This window comes from Orbilia oligospora (genome assembly GCF_000225545.1).
Source record: "Orbilia oligospora ATCC 24927 unplaced genomic scaffold scaffold00170, whole genome shotgun sequence".
NCBI classification, from domain to species: Eukaryota; Fungi; Ascomycota; class Orbiliomycetes; order Orbiliales; family Orbiliaceae; genus Orbilia; species Orbilia oligospora.
The window spans coordinates 190,983-213,070 of NW_011645727.1; the positions used below are offsets into that span (position 1 = coordinate 190,983).

General features: G+C 44.4%; 7 protein-coding genes across 7 annotated transcripts; 1 reads left to right on the forward strand and 6 right to left on the reverse strand.

The window, feature by feature from the left end:
• Positions 1-653: 653 nt before the first annotated feature.
• Positions 654-2,358, reverse strand: AOL_s00170g60 (uncharacterized protein; the record flags this gene model as incomplete). The annotated part of the gene is made up of 3 exons (XM_011127689.1): positions 654-1,343; positions 1,438-1,818; positions 1,903-2,358. The coding sequence occupies 3 exons, from the start codon at positions 2,356-2,358 to the stop codon at positions 654-656; spliced, it is 1,527 nt and encodes a 508-aa protein (XP_011125991.1).
• Positions 2,359-5,551: 3,193 nt separating this feature from the next.
• On the reverse strand, positions 5,552-6,691 carry AOL_s00170g61 (uncharacterized protein; the record flags this gene model as incomplete). Its single annotated transcript, XM_011127690.1, has 1 exon — positions 5,552-6,691. One exon carries the CDS (start codon positions 6,689-6,691, stop codon positions 5,552-5,554), a length of 1,140 nt encoding a protein of 379 aa, XP_011125992.1.
• A 780-nt stretch (positions 6,692-7,471) lies between these two features.
• AOL_s00170g62 (uncharacterized protein) lies at positions 7,472-9,226 on the reverse strand (the record flags this gene model as incomplete). Its single annotated transcript, XM_011127691.1, has 6 exons — positions 7,472-8,198; positions 8,263-8,437; positions 8,506-8,607; positions 8,667-8,954; positions 9,008-9,076; positions 9,139-9,226. The coding sequence occupies 6 exons, from the start codon at positions 9,224-9,226 to the stop codon at positions 7,472-7,474; spliced, it is 1,449 nt and encodes a 482-aa protein (XP_011125993.1).
• A 1,292-nt stretch (positions 9,227-10,518) lies between these two features.
• AOL_s00170g63 (uncharacterized protein) lies at positions 10,519-11,898 on the reverse strand (the record flags this gene model as incomplete). The annotated part of the gene is made up of 1 exon (XM_011127692.1): positions 10,519-11,898. The coding sequence occupies one exon, from the start codon at positions 11,896-11,898 to the stop codon at positions 10,519-10,521; it is 1,380 nt and encodes a 459-aa protein (XP_011125994.1).
• A 611-nt stretch (positions 11,899-12,509) lies between these two features.
• On the reverse strand, positions 12,510-13,841 carry AOL_s00170g64 (uncharacterized protein; the record flags this gene model as incomplete). The annotated part of the gene is made up of 4 exons (XM_011127693.1): positions 12,510-13,120; positions 13,225-13,403; positions 13,466-13,685; positions 13,757-13,841. 4 exons carry the CDS (start codon positions 13,839-13,841, stop codon positions 12,510-12,512), a joined length of 1,095 nt encoding a protein of 364 aa, XP_011125995.1.
• A 2,832-nt stretch (positions 13,842-16,673) lies between these two features.
• On the forward strand, positions 16,674-19,082 carry AOL_s00170g65 (uncharacterized protein; the record flags this gene model as incomplete). Its single annotated transcript, XM_011127694.1, has 11 exons — positions 16,674-16,950; positions 17,028-17,130; positions 17,237-17,251; positions 17,329-17,362; positions 17,419-17,458; positions 17,679-17,701; positions 17,778-18,234; positions 18,298-18,420; positions 18,483-18,709; positions 18,768-18,797; positions 18,870-19,082. 11 exons carry the CDS (start codon positions 16,674-16,676, stop codon positions 19,080-19,082), a joined length of 1,542 nt encoding a protein of 513 aa, XP_011125996.1.
• Positions 19,083-19,338: 256 nt separating this feature from the next.
• Positions 19,339-19,815, reverse strand: AOL_s00170g66 (uncharacterized protein; the record flags this gene model as incomplete). The annotated part of the gene is made up of 1 exon (XM_011127695.1): positions 19,339-19,815. The coding sequence occupies one exon, from the start codon at positions 19,813-19,815 to the stop codon at positions 19,339-19,341; it is 477 nt and encodes a 158-aa protein (XP_011125997.1).
• Positions 19,816-22,088: the final 2,273 nt, after the last annotated feature.

Consider the following 22,088-nt stretch of genomic DNA (forward strand, 5'->3'; position numbering starts at 1 on the left):
TGAAGAATTCGAATGGTTCAAGAGGGCAGAAAAGGCCCCTGTCTTCAGAAAGAACAAGCATTTCCTTAGCCCTGCTCCAAGACTGGGCTGCTTGGCTTAGCCCTTTCAGCCAAGCCATCCAGATGGGAAAACCCTTCGAGTTCGAGAAGGAGAGGGAGGACATACGTAATCGGACTAGGATTGGTCGGTAGGTTTACCGACGGGAATTGTATTAATAGCTCAGCCTCAGTTAGGTTACACCTCCATCCTCAAATAATATAAAATACCTATACTGTTGATGAATGGCGAGTCCGAGCAGAAAGGGAATAGCTTCATACTATACCCCCAAAAGAACTGGCCTGTAAGGTTGACTTTCTTTATTTCGATCGGTCGTGGTCGGCTCGACTTGTCGACTTGGCGTGATCCTGATCTACAATTACAGCTTTCGGATATTTGTCAGATCTCTCGTGTCTATCTACCGTATCGATGCGACCATATGAGGTAAATAACAGTAATATTAGTTAGGCAGATCGATCGATAAATCGATGTAATGCGGCTGAAGCTTCCTATCCACCCCGCTGAATATTGATTAAAACCAGTATACTATAATATATCAAGCACCTATAATTATACCCGTACTTCCATAGTACGCAGGATACATAGTATTGCATTGACTATGTCGCCTGGATTCGTATAGACGGCGACGGCGACGACGACGAAGGACCAGTGGTCAATTCACTCCACCTCTCCACAACATCCTTCATAACATCCACCCCCCACATGAACTCCTGCCACCTCAGATCCGCCCACAGATCTGGGTTCCCCTTTTTCTCCCCTCCCCTCGCAGCGATCGTACTCTCCCGAATCCTTCTATCACGTTCTTCCTGCTCCTTTCCATCCTTCAAATGTAATATTCTCTGCGTATCCCTCGCCGAAGCCTGTATCGCCTCCCCTCTTTCCTTTCTTATTGTTTCATATACTTTCAATGCGTCTTCGATTTTATCTGCTGATTGGATCAGAGATAAAGCAACGGTAAGAACTCCAGCGTCTTCAATGGCGTTTGCAGCGCCTTGTGCGACGTAGGGTAGCATGGGGTGACATGCGTCGCCTATCAATACAAATCTACCTTCGTGCCATGATTTTAATGGGGCATGAGAGTTTAAAGTCCATTCCATTATTTCTCCGTCGTCGGGGACATAAGATAGTAGTTGTTTGACGGTGGAGTTCCATCCGAAATAGGTCTTTAGCATTTCGGCTTTGGTGCCTGGTGATGTCCATGATTCCGTGTCGATTTGGTGAGGTCGGATGGGATGGATTAGTACCATATTATATAGTTTGTGAGAGCGGAGAGGGTATGCCATTATCTATTTACCATCATATCAGTTAATTCATCTCACCCATCTATGTATGCATATATACTAGTAAACATATAACATATGTTGGGGGTAGAAAACTTACATGGCCTCCCGGCCCCATCCATCTAACTCCCGTCTTTCCCCTCAACAATTCTCGAATTTTTGGATCCCCTCTCATCCTTTCCTCGTCAATAACAACCCTATAAGCCGCATCACCGGTACTAACAGTTTCATCTTTAACTCCATTCTTCCTCGCAATCTCCTGTCTAACAAAGCTTTTGATACCATCCGCTGCAATTATTAGGTCGGCGTGTATCCACTCTCCACTTGATAGACGTATTGAAGGCGAAAAGTCTGAGGAAATGGTGGATATTGGAGAGGAAGTGTGGATCTTTACACCTACTGATTGAGCGCGGTTTAAAAGTATTCGTTGGAGGTCGGCGCGGTGGATTACTAGCAGCGGGGCATTATACTTTTTTCCGACCTAGATTCCTCACCATCGTCAATACCCTTATTCCAGCATCATGTCCGGTTTACAATATATATAAAAAAGGAGATAAGTACTTACGCCAGGCATCAATCCGACCCATCCGATCTCCCCATCATCCTCCCACCGTCTAAGACTATTCTTTTCTAATGAAATTCCATCTCTAACAACGTCTTCTAAGACTCCAAACCTCTCTAAGATCCTTGAAGCATTGGGGGCAATCTGTATCCCCGCCCCTACTTCTTTTATTGTCGATACTGCCTCAAAAATTGTGACGTTGTGACCAGTTAGAGAGAGTCCGATTGCAGCCGATAGACCCGCAACACCAGCACCGATTATAATAATTTTTAGAGGAGTAGAAGGGGTCAGTGATGATATATTGGATATATTGATCGAACTCTGAGCGATAGAAGGCACAGGAGGGGCAAGATGCTGTGACTGTAAATGTGAATTCGAAAGAGGGGTATTGGTGCTGGTTACGGGGGTAGTGTTGGATTTGTTGGATTTTGGATGTGTTGTTGTTGGTCGTAGCGGCATCTTTTCGGACTCGAATTGATTGGAACCATTCACAGGCCGTTGGTGACAGTTTCTGGTTGATATGATATTACCCGTCCGAGATTATAATAATTGTTGAAGTTCTTGAATTGCTATTTTATATATAACTAGCAGGTAAGGTAGGATATCAAGTCGTGGGCTTTCGACTATATCCGGTTTCTTACAAGTTCTTATATTAAGTAAGTCACTAACATTAACTTTCCGGGTCCCCCCTTTCCCGTATGGCCCCGTCACTGGTTAGTAAGTTCGTTCTCAGACGCTAGAGGGCAGACCAAGCAAGACGACTCCGCAGATAAGTACCGTACTGGACAATGGAAGACTTCAAGTTCTAACAGGATCTGTTTATATCATCGGCATTGATTTCCGGCAAACCAGTTTTGGGAGTGTAAGAAATTTAAAAGAGAGCCCAAAAAAAAAAAAAAAAAAGCTTTGGTATGTACATATAGTCTCAGGCAGGGAATCAAGGCCTGTCTGTTTAAGGCTTCGCTTCGCTTCATTTTATGACAGTCCATGGATATCGTGCCAGCGAACATCCAGACCATCCTATCCTATCCTATTCTATCCCATCTTATCCTACCCTACCGCGCGTCCAACAATTTAAGAACAGAAAAAAACAAATGAAAGCTTTAGAAGAGAGGAAAAAGGAAAGTATTAATATGCATTTCAATTATGACTGGGAGCATCATATTCCGAAAGAAGACCAGTGGTTGACATTTCCTGATTTAGGGTTGAACAAAACAGCTCTGACCAACTAAGTATTAAAGGTCGAGGTTGATCCAGACCCAACATCGGTTCTCCCCATGGTTGAACCCGATCTCACTAACCCAAATCTTTCCCAACTGATAACCCCGCAAACTTGTCTAAGACGGGGAAATTCTCTAACCGAAAAGGCCACTCACGAGAAAGGGTAATGTACTTCAAGCCCCGCATTTTATTCATGACATGAGTATCGCCATCATGATATCATCAATGTTGTTGGGAAGAGAGGGATTCCTTTGAGTTCAATAGATAAGTCAAGAGATAAAAATATCGTCAAGAACACCCTGCACGCATATATCATTCACAACTGTCATCATGCATTCTATCAACAAGGGTTTATCAGGGTGGAGAACTTTTAACGGGGCCGGAGGGAGACAGAGCGAGAGAAACGGTAATAAAGTACGGCATATATACAAAGCCTCCGCTATCATTATAACAAGCACAAGCCAGTATTGCAATAAATATTAAAAGTTGAGCGAGGTAAGTACCTAGGTACCTACTTACATACACATCTGATATATCTTCTTTTTCCTTTTTATCGCGCGAACAGATTAATATACCCCGTTGTTATTAACCTTAAAAGCTAGGTATGGCCCGACGACAGGGCAGAGCCGGCATCAATCAATTAATAAGAAAACACCATGAAAAAGCCAACATTTTCGTACGATCATGACTATCCCATGGTGTCATTTTTAATATCGCCGCACAGCGCTATGTATGATGGACGATGCAGTGGAGCGGGCTGGGCCAAATACTTGCCAAAAAAAGAACTCCACAATTCAACGTCGGCTCATAACACCGGCATTTTCATCCCACCGCGTGCAATGAACAAAAATTTAAAAATGTTACGTTTGAAGTCGATTTAGAGGAAGCCGTGGGGGCTGGACCCAGCGATATGGTAAGGTTAGGTCAATGCGTTCCCCTCTAAACTCCTTTCAAGCTTTCTCTCTTTGCTGTAGCTGGTCACTGCAGAGCGCTACACTACATACTTACTCAGCTACTGCATCTGCATGTACGATTGTGGAGATCCTTTTTTGTGATACTAGTCTTCAAGTCTTGTGGAATACAAAAACTAGGAAGGAAGAAATCCGCCTTGCGCGATGCACAGTCGTGTATGACACTGACGCAGGGCCAGGGGTTGTAATGCCGATATAAGAAGCCGAAACGAAACAAAAGAACAACGACAACCACCACCAAGGGAAATATTTAATTTCTCACCGAATTTGAAAGCCGACTAATATTTTGATTTCTATTACTATGTATGCTTTTTTTTTTTTTTTTTTTTTTTTTTGGGACAAAAGATATCCACTTGCATGGCGGGTCACAAACATTAGTAAATAAAACCAATTAAACTAGACGGCTTGGAATTAGTCCTATATGCAGGTCGCTTACTCATGGTTCCCGTTATCTCGAAGCTAAATGTTCAAACCCAACTTCGGAATTCCAGACGGCTGAAAATTTCGAGCAGGCTTTTCCTTTTCTTCTCGAGATAACCAATGGGTCTCGAGCCCGCGGAGGCGGGAGCATTGATAATCCGCGTGCGCAATGTACAATTGTGGGGTTTCACGTAATTGGGGTTATCACGTTTCCTTTATCTAGCGACCCGCAATGAGTGTTCTCCGGATTTTCATTCGACACCAGCACTATTCCAGATTGCCGTCTTGATCCGTTTGCGATATAAGAAGGGAAAAATAGCACATGGAAGAGGAATTACTCTTTAGGAGTCCATTGAGTAGAATCAGGTCGAACGGCCTGAACCCTACCCGAGGCTTCTCCTCAAAGATCTAAACTAGTTTTCTTTTAGCGTCATTCCGGCACACAGTTACCGAACATTTCGTAACGATATCTTGATTTCATTGGAACACATATGTGCACGGTGATTTTTCTGGAGCGTTTCTATGGTACGTACAAAACTATGTATGTATTGCGTAGTTTCAGCACTTAGGTAGGCACTTATTGCTCCGCATCACAATACTTAGCTCGAGCCCGTTAGTTAGACCCGTAACGGGTTTTGTGACACCGGTTAACGGCATTACCATCGGGCTTTTTCTTGTCTTAAACTCTTTTCCCTCTGTTCGGCTTTTGAAACGATAATTGGCTAAGAATAAGAGCGGCTTGATTAATTTGGGCCCTCAAATTTTCTGAAATACTGTAACGGCATTTGGAGCCGATCGACTGTGCCGAGTTGATCTGAAAGTTCTAGATTGTAGAGAGGTCGGTCATGGGCAGATTAGGTTAAATGCTGACAGCCGTTGACCAGCTTATTATCGATAAGCTAAACGCCAACGATACCGAAATAACCCCTCTCCTAGCTTTAGTATGATTAAATGGGCAGTCGTATATACATGTCTCTCGGCTCAGTATTTGCAAGCCTATACGTCTCCATGCCGACTCGTAGTCGCGAACTAAAACTTAGCTATTGCCCTCCTACGATAACAATCAACTTCTTTGGCGCACCGTCATTCACAAATCCACTGTGATCCCCACCACCACTGGCCGCAACATCGTCATAAGGGTGGGCATACCCCTTCCCATCAACATTAACCTCATGAACCAACCTAGCATAATGATTCGTAACTTCTCTCTCATAAAACGCTCCTCGATTTCTCGCCGGAATCTCACAATCGCAATTTAATAAGACCGTTCTATTGAAAGCTGCGTTCAGACGTGGGATTATAGCATTACGCAGTGGCGAAGGGCCGGTTTGAAAGGGGCCGGAAGAGGCGTTGAAGATATCTGCTGTTGTTGGTTTTTTGAAAGATTCTGGCTTTTGGGAGGAGTTGAAGGTGAAAGTGGATGTGGATGTGCAGGCAGTACCTGTGACCATGCCAAATGCGCATTGGGTGTCGATTTTTAGTTCCTGTGAAGAAAAGTGGTTCCAGACTTCATCGATATATGATTCGAAATACCCATTAAACAGTGACCGATTTAGAACAATCCCCTGGTTTGGACTTAAAATCCTCAGTAATTTCCCTTCTTTATCATTAACGACAAGGTCTTTCCACCCTTGTCCATCTTTCCCACTTTGCTCTCCAAGACCCTGAGCGATGGTCTGTAAACCATCCTTCGGTAACCCGAGCACTTTTTTCTCCTCGCCCGTAGACGTCACAAGCGTCAACGCGATTGGAAACGCGACGAAATCCACATAACTAATATTTGCGTAAAGTTGATCCGAGTTGTATGTAAACTCCATAAACCCCCAATTTGCGTCATAATTCTTATCGGTGGGGTTGGTCACCGACGGTTCCACCAATGCCGGGCCAGGGTTTAGTAAGAATACTAGGGGTTTATCGATTGACAAATATATTCTTCCACCGGCGATGCGGGGTATTGTGACGGTAATTGATTTTCCGGGCTCACTTAACGGGATTGCACAGTTTTCGGATAGCGGCTGCAGGATCTTGGATGGGGAGCAAGGGAAGTATGGTGTTTTCCCGTCGGATTGGAGAAGAAACCAGGCATTTGAGTGGTCAATTGCTAAGCCGGTGATTGTGGCGTAAACCGTGGGGGACGCAGTGTGGTTTGTTAATTCGATTTCAAGAGTTTCCGGGGTCATTTTTTTTTTAATCCCGTGGTCAATAGGATTATATTTATCCAGGACTGCCTTTGGCCCTCTTTTCAGGTCAGTGACGGCGAAGAGGGAAATACTTGCGTTGACCTTGTGGTATTATTGAGCGGCTGGAGGTAAAGGCGGGGGGAGATCGAGACTTCCAGGTCTGGGTACGAGACAATGGAATCAATTGTAAATGAGATTTTCTATGAGGTTCAAATCAAGGGATGGATTTAGAGTGATATAGATTCTCATTCGGTCGCGTATAATGTTGTTCGTTCGGCATTATATCTTATCCCCGGAACAATGCTACAGTTCCAGTATCTGATTCGCTACCATCAGCGCGGGATAGTGAAGACAAGAGCTTGGAGGTGGGTGATGTCATGTAGAGCTCTGGCCATTGCATTGACCAAAGCAGGGTTAGCTGCATATGCGTACGCGCGTACGCAATTCGGTATTCAAGCTGCTTAACCCCGAGAAACACCAAAATTTGCAAAAAAAACTAGCTCTAGATATTAGAATTTTAGAGGGTTTAAATTTATTGGAAAGAAAATAAAACTCTTGGGCCCTGAGATGGAATATTTACAATTTTGTCCCCGCAATTGCGTCCTTGAAACTATTTACAATTTTTATATTTACAGTAGCAATTCTGCAAGACACATTTTCCATATCCAATAGCCCCGAAAGCAGCTTTACAAAATAACAGAAATAATCGCAAAAGGCCAACTTTTCCAAAATCCCACTATACCGGTCCAACCCCAAAAGACGCAATTAAATCTTTTGAACTTAAGTGTTCTTGGTAGCCATCTTGGCAGACCATTCAACGACGAACTTCTGCCATTGGGTAGTATCACTTGGGTAGATAGAGTAACCATCATCATAGGACTTGCCCCAGTTAGGCACAGTAGTTCCAAACTGCCAGAACATATCACCAGCAATGTTATTAGCAAAGACGGTGTCATGGTATTGCTGATGGTAAGTATCACGGAGACCAGAGTCGCGAGTGACACCGTACTCCTCGAAGAGCATTGGCTTGTTGAGCTTATCAGCAATGGCGGCGTGATCCTTGATCCACTGGTTACCCCAGTCCCAGGTCTTACCCCATGGAATTGGATACATGTGGAAAGTACCGAAGTCAATGGAGGCAAGAGCAGTAAGAGCCTCGTTATCGATACCGGGGCCACCGTTGTAAACGTAGTCGCTGCTACCGGGTGTATTGATGAAACCTTCATCACCGACGGCGACCAAATGGCAGGGATCGAGGGACTTGATGTACTCGGACATTTCCTTGGCCCAGGCAGTGGTAACGGCTGGAGTGCAAGATCCAGCACCGAGTCTGGGACCAGCGCATCGGATTTCGTTAGACAATTCCCAAGCCAAGATTGCTGGGCTGTTTTTGTAGCGGTTGACAATGGTCTTGACGTAGTTCTTGTAGATGTTCTTGATGGCGGTGTTGGTGTAGAAGTCGCCGTGGTTACCGCTGCTGCCGAGGGTCTTTTCGACGTAGAGATCGCTGTGATATGGCTTTAGTTTCCATTCCGCTTTTTCGAAATTTAAAATTGAAATTGTTCACTCACATGCCACCATATTCGGCCCAGTTGTTAATGAATGGAAGAATAATCTTGATACCCCTAGACTCAGCTCCAGAGATAACGCGGTCAAGACGTGGGAGACCACGCTCTTGAGTCTCGAGTATGGTTGGTGGGACGGAGCTCCAGTTCTGGAAGACAGTGACATAGTCTTCTTGTGGGCCTATTGCAATTACACTATTTAGCATCATCTCCATGCTGTATTTTGAGCATTAAACATAGGAGACATACCAGCGAAGTCAGCAAAACCCCAGGTTCGGAGAACCTTCAAGCCAGAGGCGGCGAATGCATCGAGGGAGGTATCGATGTCAAGGAAGTCATTTGGCCCGTACACTTTAGATTGTCAGTGTGCATTCCCATTTACATAGTCAAATACCCTATAAAGTTCTTACTAGGAATGTAGTAGGCGTTGCTACCAGCGAAGTAGAACTTCTTGCCAGCAAGTCTGAACTCCTTTCCAGAAGTCGACACAAAGTTGGTCGAGCAGGATCCATTGGCAGTGGTAGTCCTAGTGCTAGAAGTGGTAGTCCTAGATGCTGTAGTGCTAGAAGTGGTAGTTCTAGCAGTGGTGGTGGGAACAGTGGTGGCCACAGTCGTGGTTCGAGTGGTTGTAACTGGAGTGGTTGCCGCAGTGGTCGTGCGGGTAGTGGTTCCAGCGGTAGTGGTAGCACCAGGAATACCTAATTTGGATTAGTATATCTATCCATTACACTGAGATCGCGATATACCTTACACTGGTAGTAATACGCATTGTAGCTCGTGCAAGCGGCACCGGCGACACAGCTTGAGGACCCGGTCCAACCTAGACATCTATTAGCCAAAATAAACCAAGTTATCTCGACTTACAAGAACACTGATACATACCAATACCGCCGCATTGTCCCCAGAGAGCTTGCTGGGCAGCCGCGCCAGCGGCAAGAGCAGAACTGACAGCCAAGATCTTTGCCTTCATTTTGAATAACTGATTATCAACAAAACTCTGATACCAATCCACTGAAGCTGGTGAAAGCAAACGTGGAAGAGCTAAGGACTGGAAGCTATCCTTATATATTCTTGTTTTTCATAATGGGGTACCTATCTAGTTCAACAATACATCAACTAGACTAGCTGGCTATTGATGTAGAAGTTATTCGGACAGATTGGGTCCGCATGTGAACAGCTCAGGTACAATTCTGTCACAGACACCATCATGATTACCGACGGATTTAGAAGATGGTTGCCGAGTCTAATAGAACAGCTGAAACCGTCAGACGAAAATGGGACAATCCTTTGTATAGAATCTCGCGTCTGATATGGTCAAAATCTGGGTCCGTCTGCGTGGCTGGCTGGTGTTCCCTTGGCTCTTTTGTGGAGAATGTGGATCCGAAAGGTAAAGTCGAAATCTCAAGGAACTAGCAGATCCGGCTATAGAGTCAGACCATGGAAGGGATCCAACCCAAGTGGATCTGTCGGCACGGCTATGTTAGGAAAAGCTTGGGTAGAATCTTGATCTAAAGCGACGGAGCCAGATAATCCGTCGGTTCGAATGTGAGCCATCTAACATCTATGTGGTGGCTAGCTTTGCCTTAATATAATTTCCTACGCGCCACATGTGAGGTTAGAAGGAGACCGACCTTAAACTTTTGGGAAAGCAGAAATATCTGCATCAGCCGTGAAACATCCCAACTGGGGCATCTAGGGCTATACCGAAGCTAAAGCAGGAACACCGGCCCGTTTGCGTATGTTTTGGCCCAGGATCTTGGGCTGGGGTGGGACCGATGCTGCCGAGCAGGCGAGCCCGTTTTGGTAGCATCTAATTTACAACGTGCAACACCAACTGGGTGTAAACTTGCTGCGAATGGTATGGCTCGATTTGAGCGAGAAGCGCGATATTATCCCTTGCCATATTCTTCGACGATTTCAATATGCATGTGTAAACTTGGAATAGCTTCAAATTAGGCATACCTTGGTCCGTCGAGAATAGGCATCGGAGCCATTCCCTGCAGTAGATCCTCAGGGCCACCTCAGGGCCAAGGCTATATATGAGTTCATGGCAATGACGGGCAAGTATTTTTAGTAGATAGGACTTTCGTAGCAAGATATCTTAAACAGCTTGATTATTGGCTCGGGAGTTTTACAACCTTCGCCTCGAACCCATCAAGTTGTGATTTCAGAATATTTGGATTGTCTGAATTAATTATTTCTTAAACTCGTATATACAAGAATCTATTTACATGTATGCATCGCCCCTTGGTTAAACTATGATCACCAAATGAACTTGGGAACCTTTCTATTACGTCCTACTTTATGGAGTGGCCAAGGCTCCTCGCCTAAATCTAGAAGCTCCGGATCTTTTGTTTCCCACAAAGGCGTCTCTATATCGTCATGATGCTCGAGTCCTCCCCACCGTTCGTCAGGGACGTAATATTCGCATAATTTTTCACCAAGCGGGCTAAGGTAATGCCGAATAGTACTTGCTGGGTGGCCTGGCCTAGTCAATCTACTGAGCCAATTCGGATGTGTCTGTTTCCAGATTGAAGCCATCTCCCTTAATCCTTCACCACAGATGTTGTCGCTACTTTGCCAGGAACCGGTTGATAGCTTCAGTGACTTTAGTGCGAATGATATCTGTAGCATATCTAACTCGTGTACTGCCATGACTTGATCCGTTGACGTAGGTGTTTCAGTCGGAGATTCCATTGCCGACAATGCAATATTAGTCTCGCGGCTAGCGTCGTCGACCAAGTCATCCTCCAGCTCTGGCTCCTCCAACTCTTCCCAATCTCGTCCTTCCGCTTTGATTCTCCAGACAACCGCTTTGACGAAATACCACATTTTCCCATCCTCCCCAATATCTCGAATCCATCTCACCCCGTACGCGTCGAGACTGCTCTCTCCTGCCCACCACGTTATTTCCATTTCTCCTTCGATATTAACAGTTTTCGCCGAAAACTTTCTTTTATCTTGCCTCTCGAATTCCCACTTTTCTACAGCCTGCGCTGCGATTTCATCGATCTGCCCGCTTTTTCTTTCCACGCTTTCAAACTCCACTCTGATCGTTTCAACGCTTTTCGGGAAACGACATTCACGTACCCAATTCCCAGTGAGAGTCAGGCTATGGTCACACTCCCAACCCGAGAAATCGGCATGGCGGATAGTTATTGTCACAGTGCGCGGCTTAGCATGCGTGGTGTTCAAGACATACTGCAAATCCTCGCTATCTTGTAACTGAACCGACTGTGCAAAAATTCTCATATGCCGTATATTTATGTCCTCCCGCATCTCATAGATCGCTTCTAGGAGTCCAGCTTGTCGCCAGCTTGAGTCAAAGGCGTTCCAAGGCTGGTGTTCATATTCTCCTAAATAGAAGCACAGCTCTGACGTTGTCCATGGGAAGTGCCATGATTCGGTATAGATGGCTTTACAGGTTCGCAGGAGCGCAATGTCGGATTTTTGAGGCGCCCAGTAGTCTGGCCTACGGTATAGTCTATCAACCGGGTAGGGGTGGGCTGGGTCGTTATAAGGGGCAAGGGCATATGCCCAAATCAGATTGCGGATCTCGCCAGGTAGTTTGAATAGAGGAGAAATGGTTTGAGGTACTATATTTTTGAAAGATAGAGGATATTGTTTCTCGTCCTTTGGCATAATCTGAATTGTAATCAATTATGTCTTGTGGATTAATGTCGATAGGGATGAAAATCTATGCATGTATGCTATGGATCCATGGATAGATTGAAACAAATAGTTGGCAAACCCATCGTCAAAGATGGTCTATTTAATAAATTCTCACTCATCCTTCTCCTCCTCTCCATCCGTACTTTTGAGCGGTTTGATATTCCAATGAATTGCGCATGCCGCCAGCCTACTGTGGCCATGTGGCCAATGCAATATACGAAAGGTGCGGTGTAGAGTCTACAGGCATTTAGGCATGACTCAGCTCAGCATTCCGCGTGTTGATGGAGAAAAACAAGCCAGCAGCACCTTGAACGTACTTCTATATATATTTTATCTGAACTAAGTTCATCCTCCAATAGAAGGGCCTGGGCCCAGTTGAGTGATAATTATAATTAACAGAGACTTCATTGCACAAGCACAAAGTTCGAATTCTTTCAGTAACGAGGTCTGCCATTGCATGGGCCGTCCTCACGGGGGGCATCCAAAATGGCTCGGCGTTGTATTTCAAACTGCAACGCAAATGTATATCTGAGCACAAGCTATTCTCTAAAATACATTCTCAACTATGATAAACTCTATAACTACCAGAACCCGCCAACTTGCACTACTCTAGCAACTTCTTTTCCAAGGACGTCATGCATCACTGTGTTTGGATGATAAACGTCCGCCCAGAAAAGCTGTTGATTAGTCCCGGAACTCTTGGTGTCCGAGCTTAACCCGTATGTAGTCGGATTGTTCAGAACCATGGTGAATTGCGCGTTAGAATCGACCAAGAATGTATTTGAGCCGGAGTGGGAATTCTTGAAATTCGTAATGTAAGTTTGTAGTTTAGAATTCCAAGTTGCGATAACAGTCTTTTCTTGAGTTGCCCAGCTTGGCTGGCCTGAGATAAGGGGAGAACGTTCCACGGGTGGGATGTTATGGAAAAGAAAGTTTCGCCCGCCACTGGTATAGATTTTGTCTAGCAGCTTGAACTCGGCTGTAAGAAGAGTATCAATAAAAGTATTGATATCGCTCCTTGAATATGAGCTACCGATATCGTTGATACCGATGAAGGCAGAGAACATAGTATTGTCTGATTGCCATGGTGCTGTTACTGGTTTGTTAGAATATCGTGTCGTCCATGTATTGACCTGGTCTGTCATTGAAGGAACATTGACCGAGTTAACAAGGGCGTTATCAATGGTTGCACCTATAATATTTAATCACAGAACAGCGCGGGTTAGCCAAGGCTCCATAGCGAGATAGACCCATATTAAATTTATATATCAAATTCCGAGTAGCTAAAGAACACACCCGATACGGCAAAGTTATAAGTGAATGTCTGCGATCTGTTGTATTTGACAGTCACCACATCAATCCAATTAGGGCCATTGGATGTGGTCTGGCCGGGGTAAGTCGGATTTCCGAGAGGATTTTGAGCAGAGGGTTGATTCCCAGTCGCAGAAAATCCCGTAGCGGTATAGGAATCACCACTATTAAATTGATTAGTTTCGTGCGTTCAGTTAACAATGTAAATCTAGCTCAATAGACTTACAAGCTAAACCAGTATTTGAGGCTACTCGTTGGAGATGGAGATGGCGACGACGTGCGTGCTGTGGTAGATAAAGTGGTCGAGATACGGGTCGCGGTAGTTGTAGTAGTAGTCGTAATACTAGAACTACTTCCGGGGAGACATTGAGAGTAGTACGGGTTCAGAACTGTACATGTATAACCGGATATACATGTCGCGGCCCCAGACCAACCAATGCCACCACCTACAGCGCTTCAATTAGCTGATGACCAAACAAAGTCTTTTTGAATATATAGGGTCAGATGTCGAATTTACACTGAGACCACGCGCCGCCTTGTGCTGTCACACCTTTTAGTGACAGAAGGGCGATAAAAACCCCTGAAACGAGCTTTAACTTCATAATTTCTATGTTTTTCGACAAGTAATAAAGCAGACAGCGGATATCTCTCTCTCTCTCTCTCTTTCTTTTTTTTTCTTTCTTAAAAAAAAATGATACCCGAAGAATAGATGCTAAATTACACCGCCCTTCATAGCTTTTCCACTAAATATATACCCACATTTTCCAAGAGATCCAAGATCTCAGGCATTAATGCATTGCCTTCTTGAAAATAACAGGCTGTTAGGTCTGGGTCATTATATCTTCAATTAAGAAGGAACTTCGGATTTGGGAAGTTAAAATTCCGTAAGATATTACAAAATACGCGTATAGAGGCGGCTTGGAAACATGGCCAGCTAGGATATAAATTATAATGTATTTAAAAGAGCGAGGATAGTCCCTACGTTCTCACCAAGCGTATAGGAAGTAACTGCTAATTCCGATCGTCAACATATCGGAAGTTAGGAAACGCCTCCTCACTTTCGCGTGGCATTTTTCACGTTTTTGGATCCTATATTCAAGATTGGTTTCCGTTTGCCCGGTTGAAGTAAAATGGGCCCTTTCGCAGGGATTCCCATTAGCCAACTATGCGAGCGAGGTTGTCTTTATTTAGGCGAAATGGCCCGAATGCCAGACCCGCCAAACGAGCTAAAGATGTCGGTCAACTGTCAATTGATAGATCTACCTCAAGATTTCGGACGAAAATTTGAAGATTGTCCGTGTTTCTGGACTGGTTCATCAAATTTCGTGATCTTGGCATTATGTTGTGGAAAATTTCAAACTTATTTCTTCCGTCTCGGTACACCTTGGTTGAAGAGAAGATGTACCCTTCATAGTATCGATGCACCAAAAAGCCTTATAATTATATTCCCGAAGCTTGAATTTGATATTATAATAGTACTTAAAGCCTTAATAACAATATTATGGGAAAATCACCAGCCTGCTCCTTGGAAAATTTTTGGAACCCTGCGCTTGCTGATGCTAGCTTGGCTAAAACTGTTTAGTTAACTCCTAGCTAACTTTGAGAGTCGAGGGGGCCAGCTTACCAACTTAGAAAAAAAAAGCCTTTAAAAATCATTCTAGTTAAAGTACTCACTTCAACTTCATCCACCCACCAACCGTGTAATATATATACGCAATTAGTCTAGTTGCTAGTTGTTATACGCAATTCTTAATCCAAAGTCCGGGGTTTACGATTCATGTTCTAACTTAACAGCGAAAAGATCCTTGTCACCATGTTCGTGTTGTTTGTGCGGTTAATTCAGGTTCCATGCGACCTGTACATGTAACTAGCTGTCAGGGAGCTATTCCGGCCCAATCGAACTTGTAACTGGCGATGCAGCTGGGGCTCTCAAATTGCCAAAAAAAGAAAGTAATTCGAGCTCCTAGGGCTCCCAGGGAAACCTTTTCTACCAGGTTTCCGGATTAGAAAGTATCGGGTTTATGAAACTGTATATCTATACTCCGAATAGAATTCTAGGAGGCGTGTAGTTGCGAGAGACATATGTTGAGACGGTGTGCAGCAGCTAGCAGTGGCCGTGGTTAGGCCCAAGGGTCATTACTCGAAGGTTAATTAGGCCTCGGTAAATCCGCCCAAGGTACGAAAAACTCAAGCTCAAGACAAATATCCAATCGACAAATAAATCCGACTTTTGGTGAAAAATCAATTCTTGGATGGTCATATCATCTTTTGTCGATAGCCCTCTTTTGGAAATTCTTGGGCTTATCGTGATCTAGCTTTCCAGAGCCACCTCTGAAATCTTTGACGTTGCATGTTGGCGCATGTTGGTGCATGGTCATGGTCTTGAGGTGCATTCACGCGACACCGTGACGTCAAACCATTCGCCACTATTTACTTATTGCCTGAGATCCAGATGCCTGATTAGAACCAGTTCAGTTGGCGGCCCCACAAATCGGGGAATACAAGCAAAAACAAGCTTCCCAATGTTCTTGGTCTTTCTTGGGCATATCTTTTTCAACATCGGTTTTTGAAGCTGTTATCTTCATCCTGGCCAAAGGAGAGTGGGATTTAGACCCGCCTTAGGCAACCAACGGCTTGGAACTCTGAACTCAGCGAGCTGTAAGTACAGCTGTGAGTTCCGAAAAATGGAAACTAGAAAACCGCAATTGTACTAGGAACTCTGAGTTTGAAACGGAAAATGCTGACGAGATAAATTAGACTGCGGCTTTTGTAACACTGGAGATCTTTGAAGAGAGGTATCGGAGAACGCCAGAGTAGAGGAATGTAGAGATTTTAGCTCGTAAACTTATGCTTTGCAGCGCATGTCTCACAGCCTAGAATTCCTTGCCCGCACTAATCTTTGCCCGCACTCTCTTATCCGGGATCTGCGATACCTGGAGCTATTGTTACCAAATCGACGAGATGGTATCGAAAATCTTGATTGACGGCTGTAGAATCCCAATATATAGATACGAGGGCCCTACGGTACTCCTGAATTATCGTGACGTCAACTAAGTACCAAACGGAGGGAATCCTGAAGCTTTGCAATGTATGTATTGTCTGATAGAACATTTAGGACTATAGGTTCGTTGCAAGGCGATACTTAAACAGTTGATATCACGCTGATTGAGTTTTCAAGTGGTTTCTGAAAATTTTCAAAACCTTGCCCCCCGCTAGTTTTAGTTCCTGACCCGGGATCTTTAGTACGAACTCTATAGCCAAGTCTTTGATCTCGTTGGCGCATATATATTGAAGCCACGCGAAGGCTCGATATATATTCGCGGAGTGCAACACCGTCAAAGCCTATCATTGCCTGAAGGGCAGAACAACACAGCTTCTTGGGCAGAATAGTTGAATATTATTCGTTCTGCGTATAAAAAACTCGAGCCATCAAAATGACCTTCTTTGGGAAGCGTAGAGAAAGCGGTGGATCGGATGTCGAGAAGGCATCGGCCGACCCATCGGAAGGCCAAGGACGAATGGACCCGAAGGTCCTAGATCCTAATACTGGAGAGACAGAAGGACTCTCACAGGAGCAAGAGGAAGTTTTACATAGAAAGTTGAAGGGACGGCATATGCAAATGATTGCTATCGGGGGCTCTATAGGAACAGGTCTGTTTGTTGGCTCTGGGAGTGCTTTGCAATCTGGTGGCCCAGCATCATTGGTTATCGGTGAGTATTACATTGTTAAACAATCTTTCGTGATTTGCATAGTAGAAATCCAAATTGACTGACTTTGAGCATTGTAGACTTCATCATCATTGGCATCATGCTTTTCTTTACGGTTCATGCCCTAGGAGAATTAGCTGTTATGTATCCAGTAGCCGGTGCGTTCTACACATATTCTTGCAGGTAAGACTTGATACCTTTCCTCGAAAGAGCTCTAGAATCAGATCGAGGCATTGCAATTTGGATACTCTAATCATTTGACTAACTGCTATTTTTTTCAAATTCATAGGTTTATCGACCCAGCGTATGTGCCACCGTCTGAAATCAATTAGTTCGTGGAATTTTATTACAATGATCTAACATCGAGTGCTATATTTGTAGCTGGGGTTATGCAATGGGTATGAATTATGCATTCGTAAGAACCCCATCGTGCGCTCCAGTTTTTCAGAAATCCAGGCTAATCTTTCGTAGAACTGGCTCGTTGTGCTACCTCTCGAACTTACCGCCGCTGGTACGAACTCTACACTTAAATTTCCTAGTTATCGGGGAAACACCTAACACGATCATCTTAAAAATGATAGGTATCACATTACAATTCTGGGAAGGGGCGAGAGATATAAATATCTCCGTATGGATCACGGTTTTTCTCGTTATCGTAACAATTATCAATTTGTTTGGAGTCCGGGGTTATGGAGAAGTCGAATACATACTCGGAATACTAAAAATAATAGCCGTGATTGGCTTTATCATTACGGTATGATGGGTCCCAGCTGCGTACCATATTTGACGGTCAAAAACATCTGCCTAACTCCTGTTGTCTATATGTATAGGCCATAATAATCAACTGTGGCGGCGTTCCGACTGATAACAGAGGATATATTGGTGGAAGGTACTGGCATACACCAGGCGCATTCCGTAACGGATTCAAAGGCTTCTGCTCCGTCTTCGTCACGGCCGGTTTCGCATTTGCCGGTACTGAACTTGTTGGCCTTGCTGCCGCTGAAGCTGATAACCCACGAAAGTCTCTACCAAAGGCCACGAAACAAGTTTTCTGGCGAATTAGTTTGTTCTACATCGTTAGTTTGACTTTGGTCGGCTTGATCGTGCCTTCTGACGATAGTCGCTTGCTCAACGCATCTGGTGGGAATACCGCTGCTTCGCCATTCGTGATTGCCTTCCAACTGGCGAATATCGCGGTGCTACCCTCCATATTCAACGTTGTTATAACGCTTGCTGTTATTTCGGTTGCCAATTCGTGCACTTATGGGTCTACAAGAACGCTCCATGGTATATTAAAATACCCCCGCCCCTATTTTATGGTTAGTATTCTGCTAATGCGCACATGAACAGCACTCGCGGAGCGCCATATGCTCCCGTCATGGTTTGGCTATGTAGATAGCCATGGACGACCCGTGTTTTCACTGATAATAGCCCTTCTCTTCGGATGCCTAGCTTTCATTAACGAAGCCGCAGGTATGAAGCAACTTCATATTTCCGAAACTTTTTAGACTCTAACATGAAGCTGATTCCTCTAGCTGGTGAGGAAATATTCAACTGGTTGCTCGCCCTTTCCGGTCTCTCTCAGTTCTTCACATGGGCCAGTATCAATCTTGCCCATATTAGGTTTCGCCACGCTTGGAAACTTCAAGGTAACTCGCTTGATGAAATACCATTCCGTGCCGCTGGTGGGATCATTGGGTCATACATGGGCTTTGGATTAAACTGTCTTGTCCTCGTCGCCCAATTCTACATTGCCATTTCTGTAAGAGCCGTCCAAAAAATTGTAATTGCGCATATAATGCTAACAAGGTGTCTACTAGCCTTTGGGCTCTCCGATGAGTGCCAAAAATGTAAGTTGATAGCTCATTGATCGAAGTGGTTGTGCTCGAGCCTATATTCTAACGGATCCGCGGAATTTATAGTTCTTCCAAAACTATCTCGCCGCATTTATAATCCTGCTATTCTATCTCGGATATAAATTTTGGAAACGGGACTGGAGCTGGTACATCAAACTTGAAGATATCGATTTGGTAACTGGGAGAAGAGAATTAAATCTTGGGGAAACTTTACGCAAGGAACGGGAAGAAAGGGCAGGGTGGCCGACATGGAAGAAGGCCTGGCATTGGTTCTGCTAGACTAGCTTGACCGTAAGCTTGTGTATCATGAGTTCTCGTATGCGAGATATGAGGCTATAAAAAAGAGTTTAAGACAGACGTTATGAGGATATGTAATTACGTCAATGAATGAATTCGATGATAGCGTTGCATTTTTAAAAATCTACTCAGTTATTCCCACCTAAACTTATAAACCAAGCTAGAAACAGCTAGTTAGACTGCAAAAGGCAAGAGCGTCCCCCAGACTAAAAGGCAGGGCAAAGACAAGAGCCTATGCTTAGCTATCAAACATCGATATCGGCCTTTGGATCCCGCCAAGTTGGGGCTCGCGATAAGAATTCAACTGTTGTTTCATCATCATGTTCTGAGTTTGCAGCACCACAATATACAGCAACGCTACTAGTAACAAAACCCCTGCTATTACACCGATTGCAATTGCAACTTTATCGCCTGTCTGCAGTCCCCTTGATCCCTTCCACTGGCTTGCTAATTCTTCGAGACTTGTACCATTCAGCGTTGTCGTAATGGCCGAATATATAACCACCGTAACAACGCTAGCTGTACTCGTTGTGACTGTGTTTGTAATAATGCTGATGGTTTTAACGACTGTATCGGTTTGTGGCGCTGTGAGTTCCACGACCTTAGTAGCTCCTACAATAGTCTGCGTGGTGGTCTGCGTGATGGTCTGCGAATCCACTTGGGTTACAGTTGGTACTACAGCTGTATCTTTTCCAGCGCAATATCCCTGGTACATGCTAATAGCTGATGATATATCTCGTGTTTGGCCTCCACATGCTGCGGATACGCAGTCATACAGAGATTTTGTCGCTTTTGAGTAGAAGTCTCGCCGGCACCAGCAGCTATCAAGGTAGGGCTCGTAATAGTCGCAACCTAAAAAGACACCGACGTCATCACAGTTGACCCAGCCGGCTGTGCAGTATATGCAAGTTCTGACACATGGTAGAGCTGATGAGAATTCGGCCAGAGAATATATCGAAACCGTTTGTGAGACCGAAAGAGTAGTAAGGATTGCTATGACGAAGAGGATGTTGAATCTCGTAATTAAACTCATAGTTCCGACTCACTATTCTGCATGGATTTAGCATCAAGACTATCAGTAGTCTGGTTTCATAGCTTTGGTATACTTTCAAAGGATACTAAGCTTGCGCTTGGTAATCTTGGCCTTCGATCAGCCGTATCCCTGGTGTAACATGAGATCTGGAACAAAAGAGGCCCGATCGAAGCAAACATAAATATACCACATGAATATATACATGTTTCTATGGTTGCACGTCTGAGACTTACGAGGATTTTAGCAAAGTTCTGACCCTGAATCTTAATCCAAATCCAAATCAAAAGATCTATAAAAGTCGGTGGGGTTGGTATGGTGTACTTTTCAAGGTTCATCGTCGGCTTCGCTTTGCAATGGAGTTCTTTTCAAATTTCATTCCTGTCTACTATAGGGACCGTACGATACCGCTCAATTCCTGCATTCATCTTCCCTATGAGCCCAGTATTCAAAGCGGGGAAATCAAGTTCAGCCGCAGGAGGCTTTCCATTTTCAACAAACGGACCTCGGGTTTTGAATACATAGACAAGTCGCACATTGTGGCCTTGGTCTAATTTCAAGGTTATGCCCGCACGCAATTGCACATAAGCTAGTTAGTCCCATCAAAGAAATGCCATCCTGTATACATGTAATTTGTGCCTCGAAACGTACTTAAGTTAATAGAACACAGACATTGATGTTTCAACAAACTTATCCTCAGATCTAGATCTGAGGAGTCAGGAAAAAAGAAAAATTCAACACTCAGAAAATAAAAATGATAAAAAGAGCACCGCGCTGTACAGCCTGCACCTCACGGGCGCCCGGGTCCATAACGTGTTAACATCTAATGTTCCATGCATGAACGGTACAGTTGTAAACACTGAGGGTTGAATATCCTGATGTCTTTCTTTCATATGACCGTCAATAGTCTCCTTTGAGGTGTTGGCCGGCCTCAGCTTTGTCATCATTGACGGCGACCTTGTTATTTGGCGCACTCTGCAGCTCTGCGAATCGCATTTTCTACCTCAGGTCCCTACAATGCCCTTATGAGCCATATACCCCTCAGAGTAGTGAAGTACTTAAAGCTTCAAAGATAATCAACCTACGTTTATTGGTTTCGCCTTTCGGTTTTATAGCCTCCTTCGAGGAGTATAAACTTGTCGCAAGAAATGGGGATTCCAAGCAAGACACCAAGAATAAAGGAACACCAGGATACCTAGCAATTACCTTTCCCCCCCCCCGAAAGTACTAACCCTACCAGAAATACCGATGTTTTGGTGAATTCGAATACGAAGATTTTCTTTTTTTCATCTTGAAAAATGCACTCTTCTAACAAGAGAAGATCAAAGACATACGTAAGGACATTGATCATTACATTATACAGGCTAACCTCGAGACTAGGTGTAGATGCCTGCTAACATGTTTTGGTGTAGAGTCTCGCACCGTGCTGCGGATATCAAACAGTTAGTCGGACGAACAAACCAAGATGTGATAATTTCTCCTCGCCCGATATTTGTAAGAATCGGACAATGCTCGTTCGCAAGGTTGAGGAAAGTTCGGACCCAGCATTGCACTGGAAGAGACCGCATAAAAGCGATCGACACGCGCATGAGGAAATGTGTTGTTGTCTACCCAAAATGGGCACGGTTACTGGGTCCCGTCGTCAACTCAAATTAAACATTCCTCGATAGATCTATAGAAACACTTTGTTGAGCTGGTGGATTCTAGGCGCCTAGTTTACCTACGCGCCAGCTTAACTAGTTCCCAGACCTTGCCAAATTCTACAGAACATTATTTCGAAATTTCACCATATACCTTATATTACACTTATCATCATGTCTCGAGATCTCGTCGTTGTCGATAGTCCGGCGTATACGTATGTACAGGCGGAGGGATTTCAAACTCCAAGTGGATGCGCGTTGGGGCCCAATTAATGCAACAAGGCCAGCGAGCAGCTCAGACTCATGTTAACAGGTATT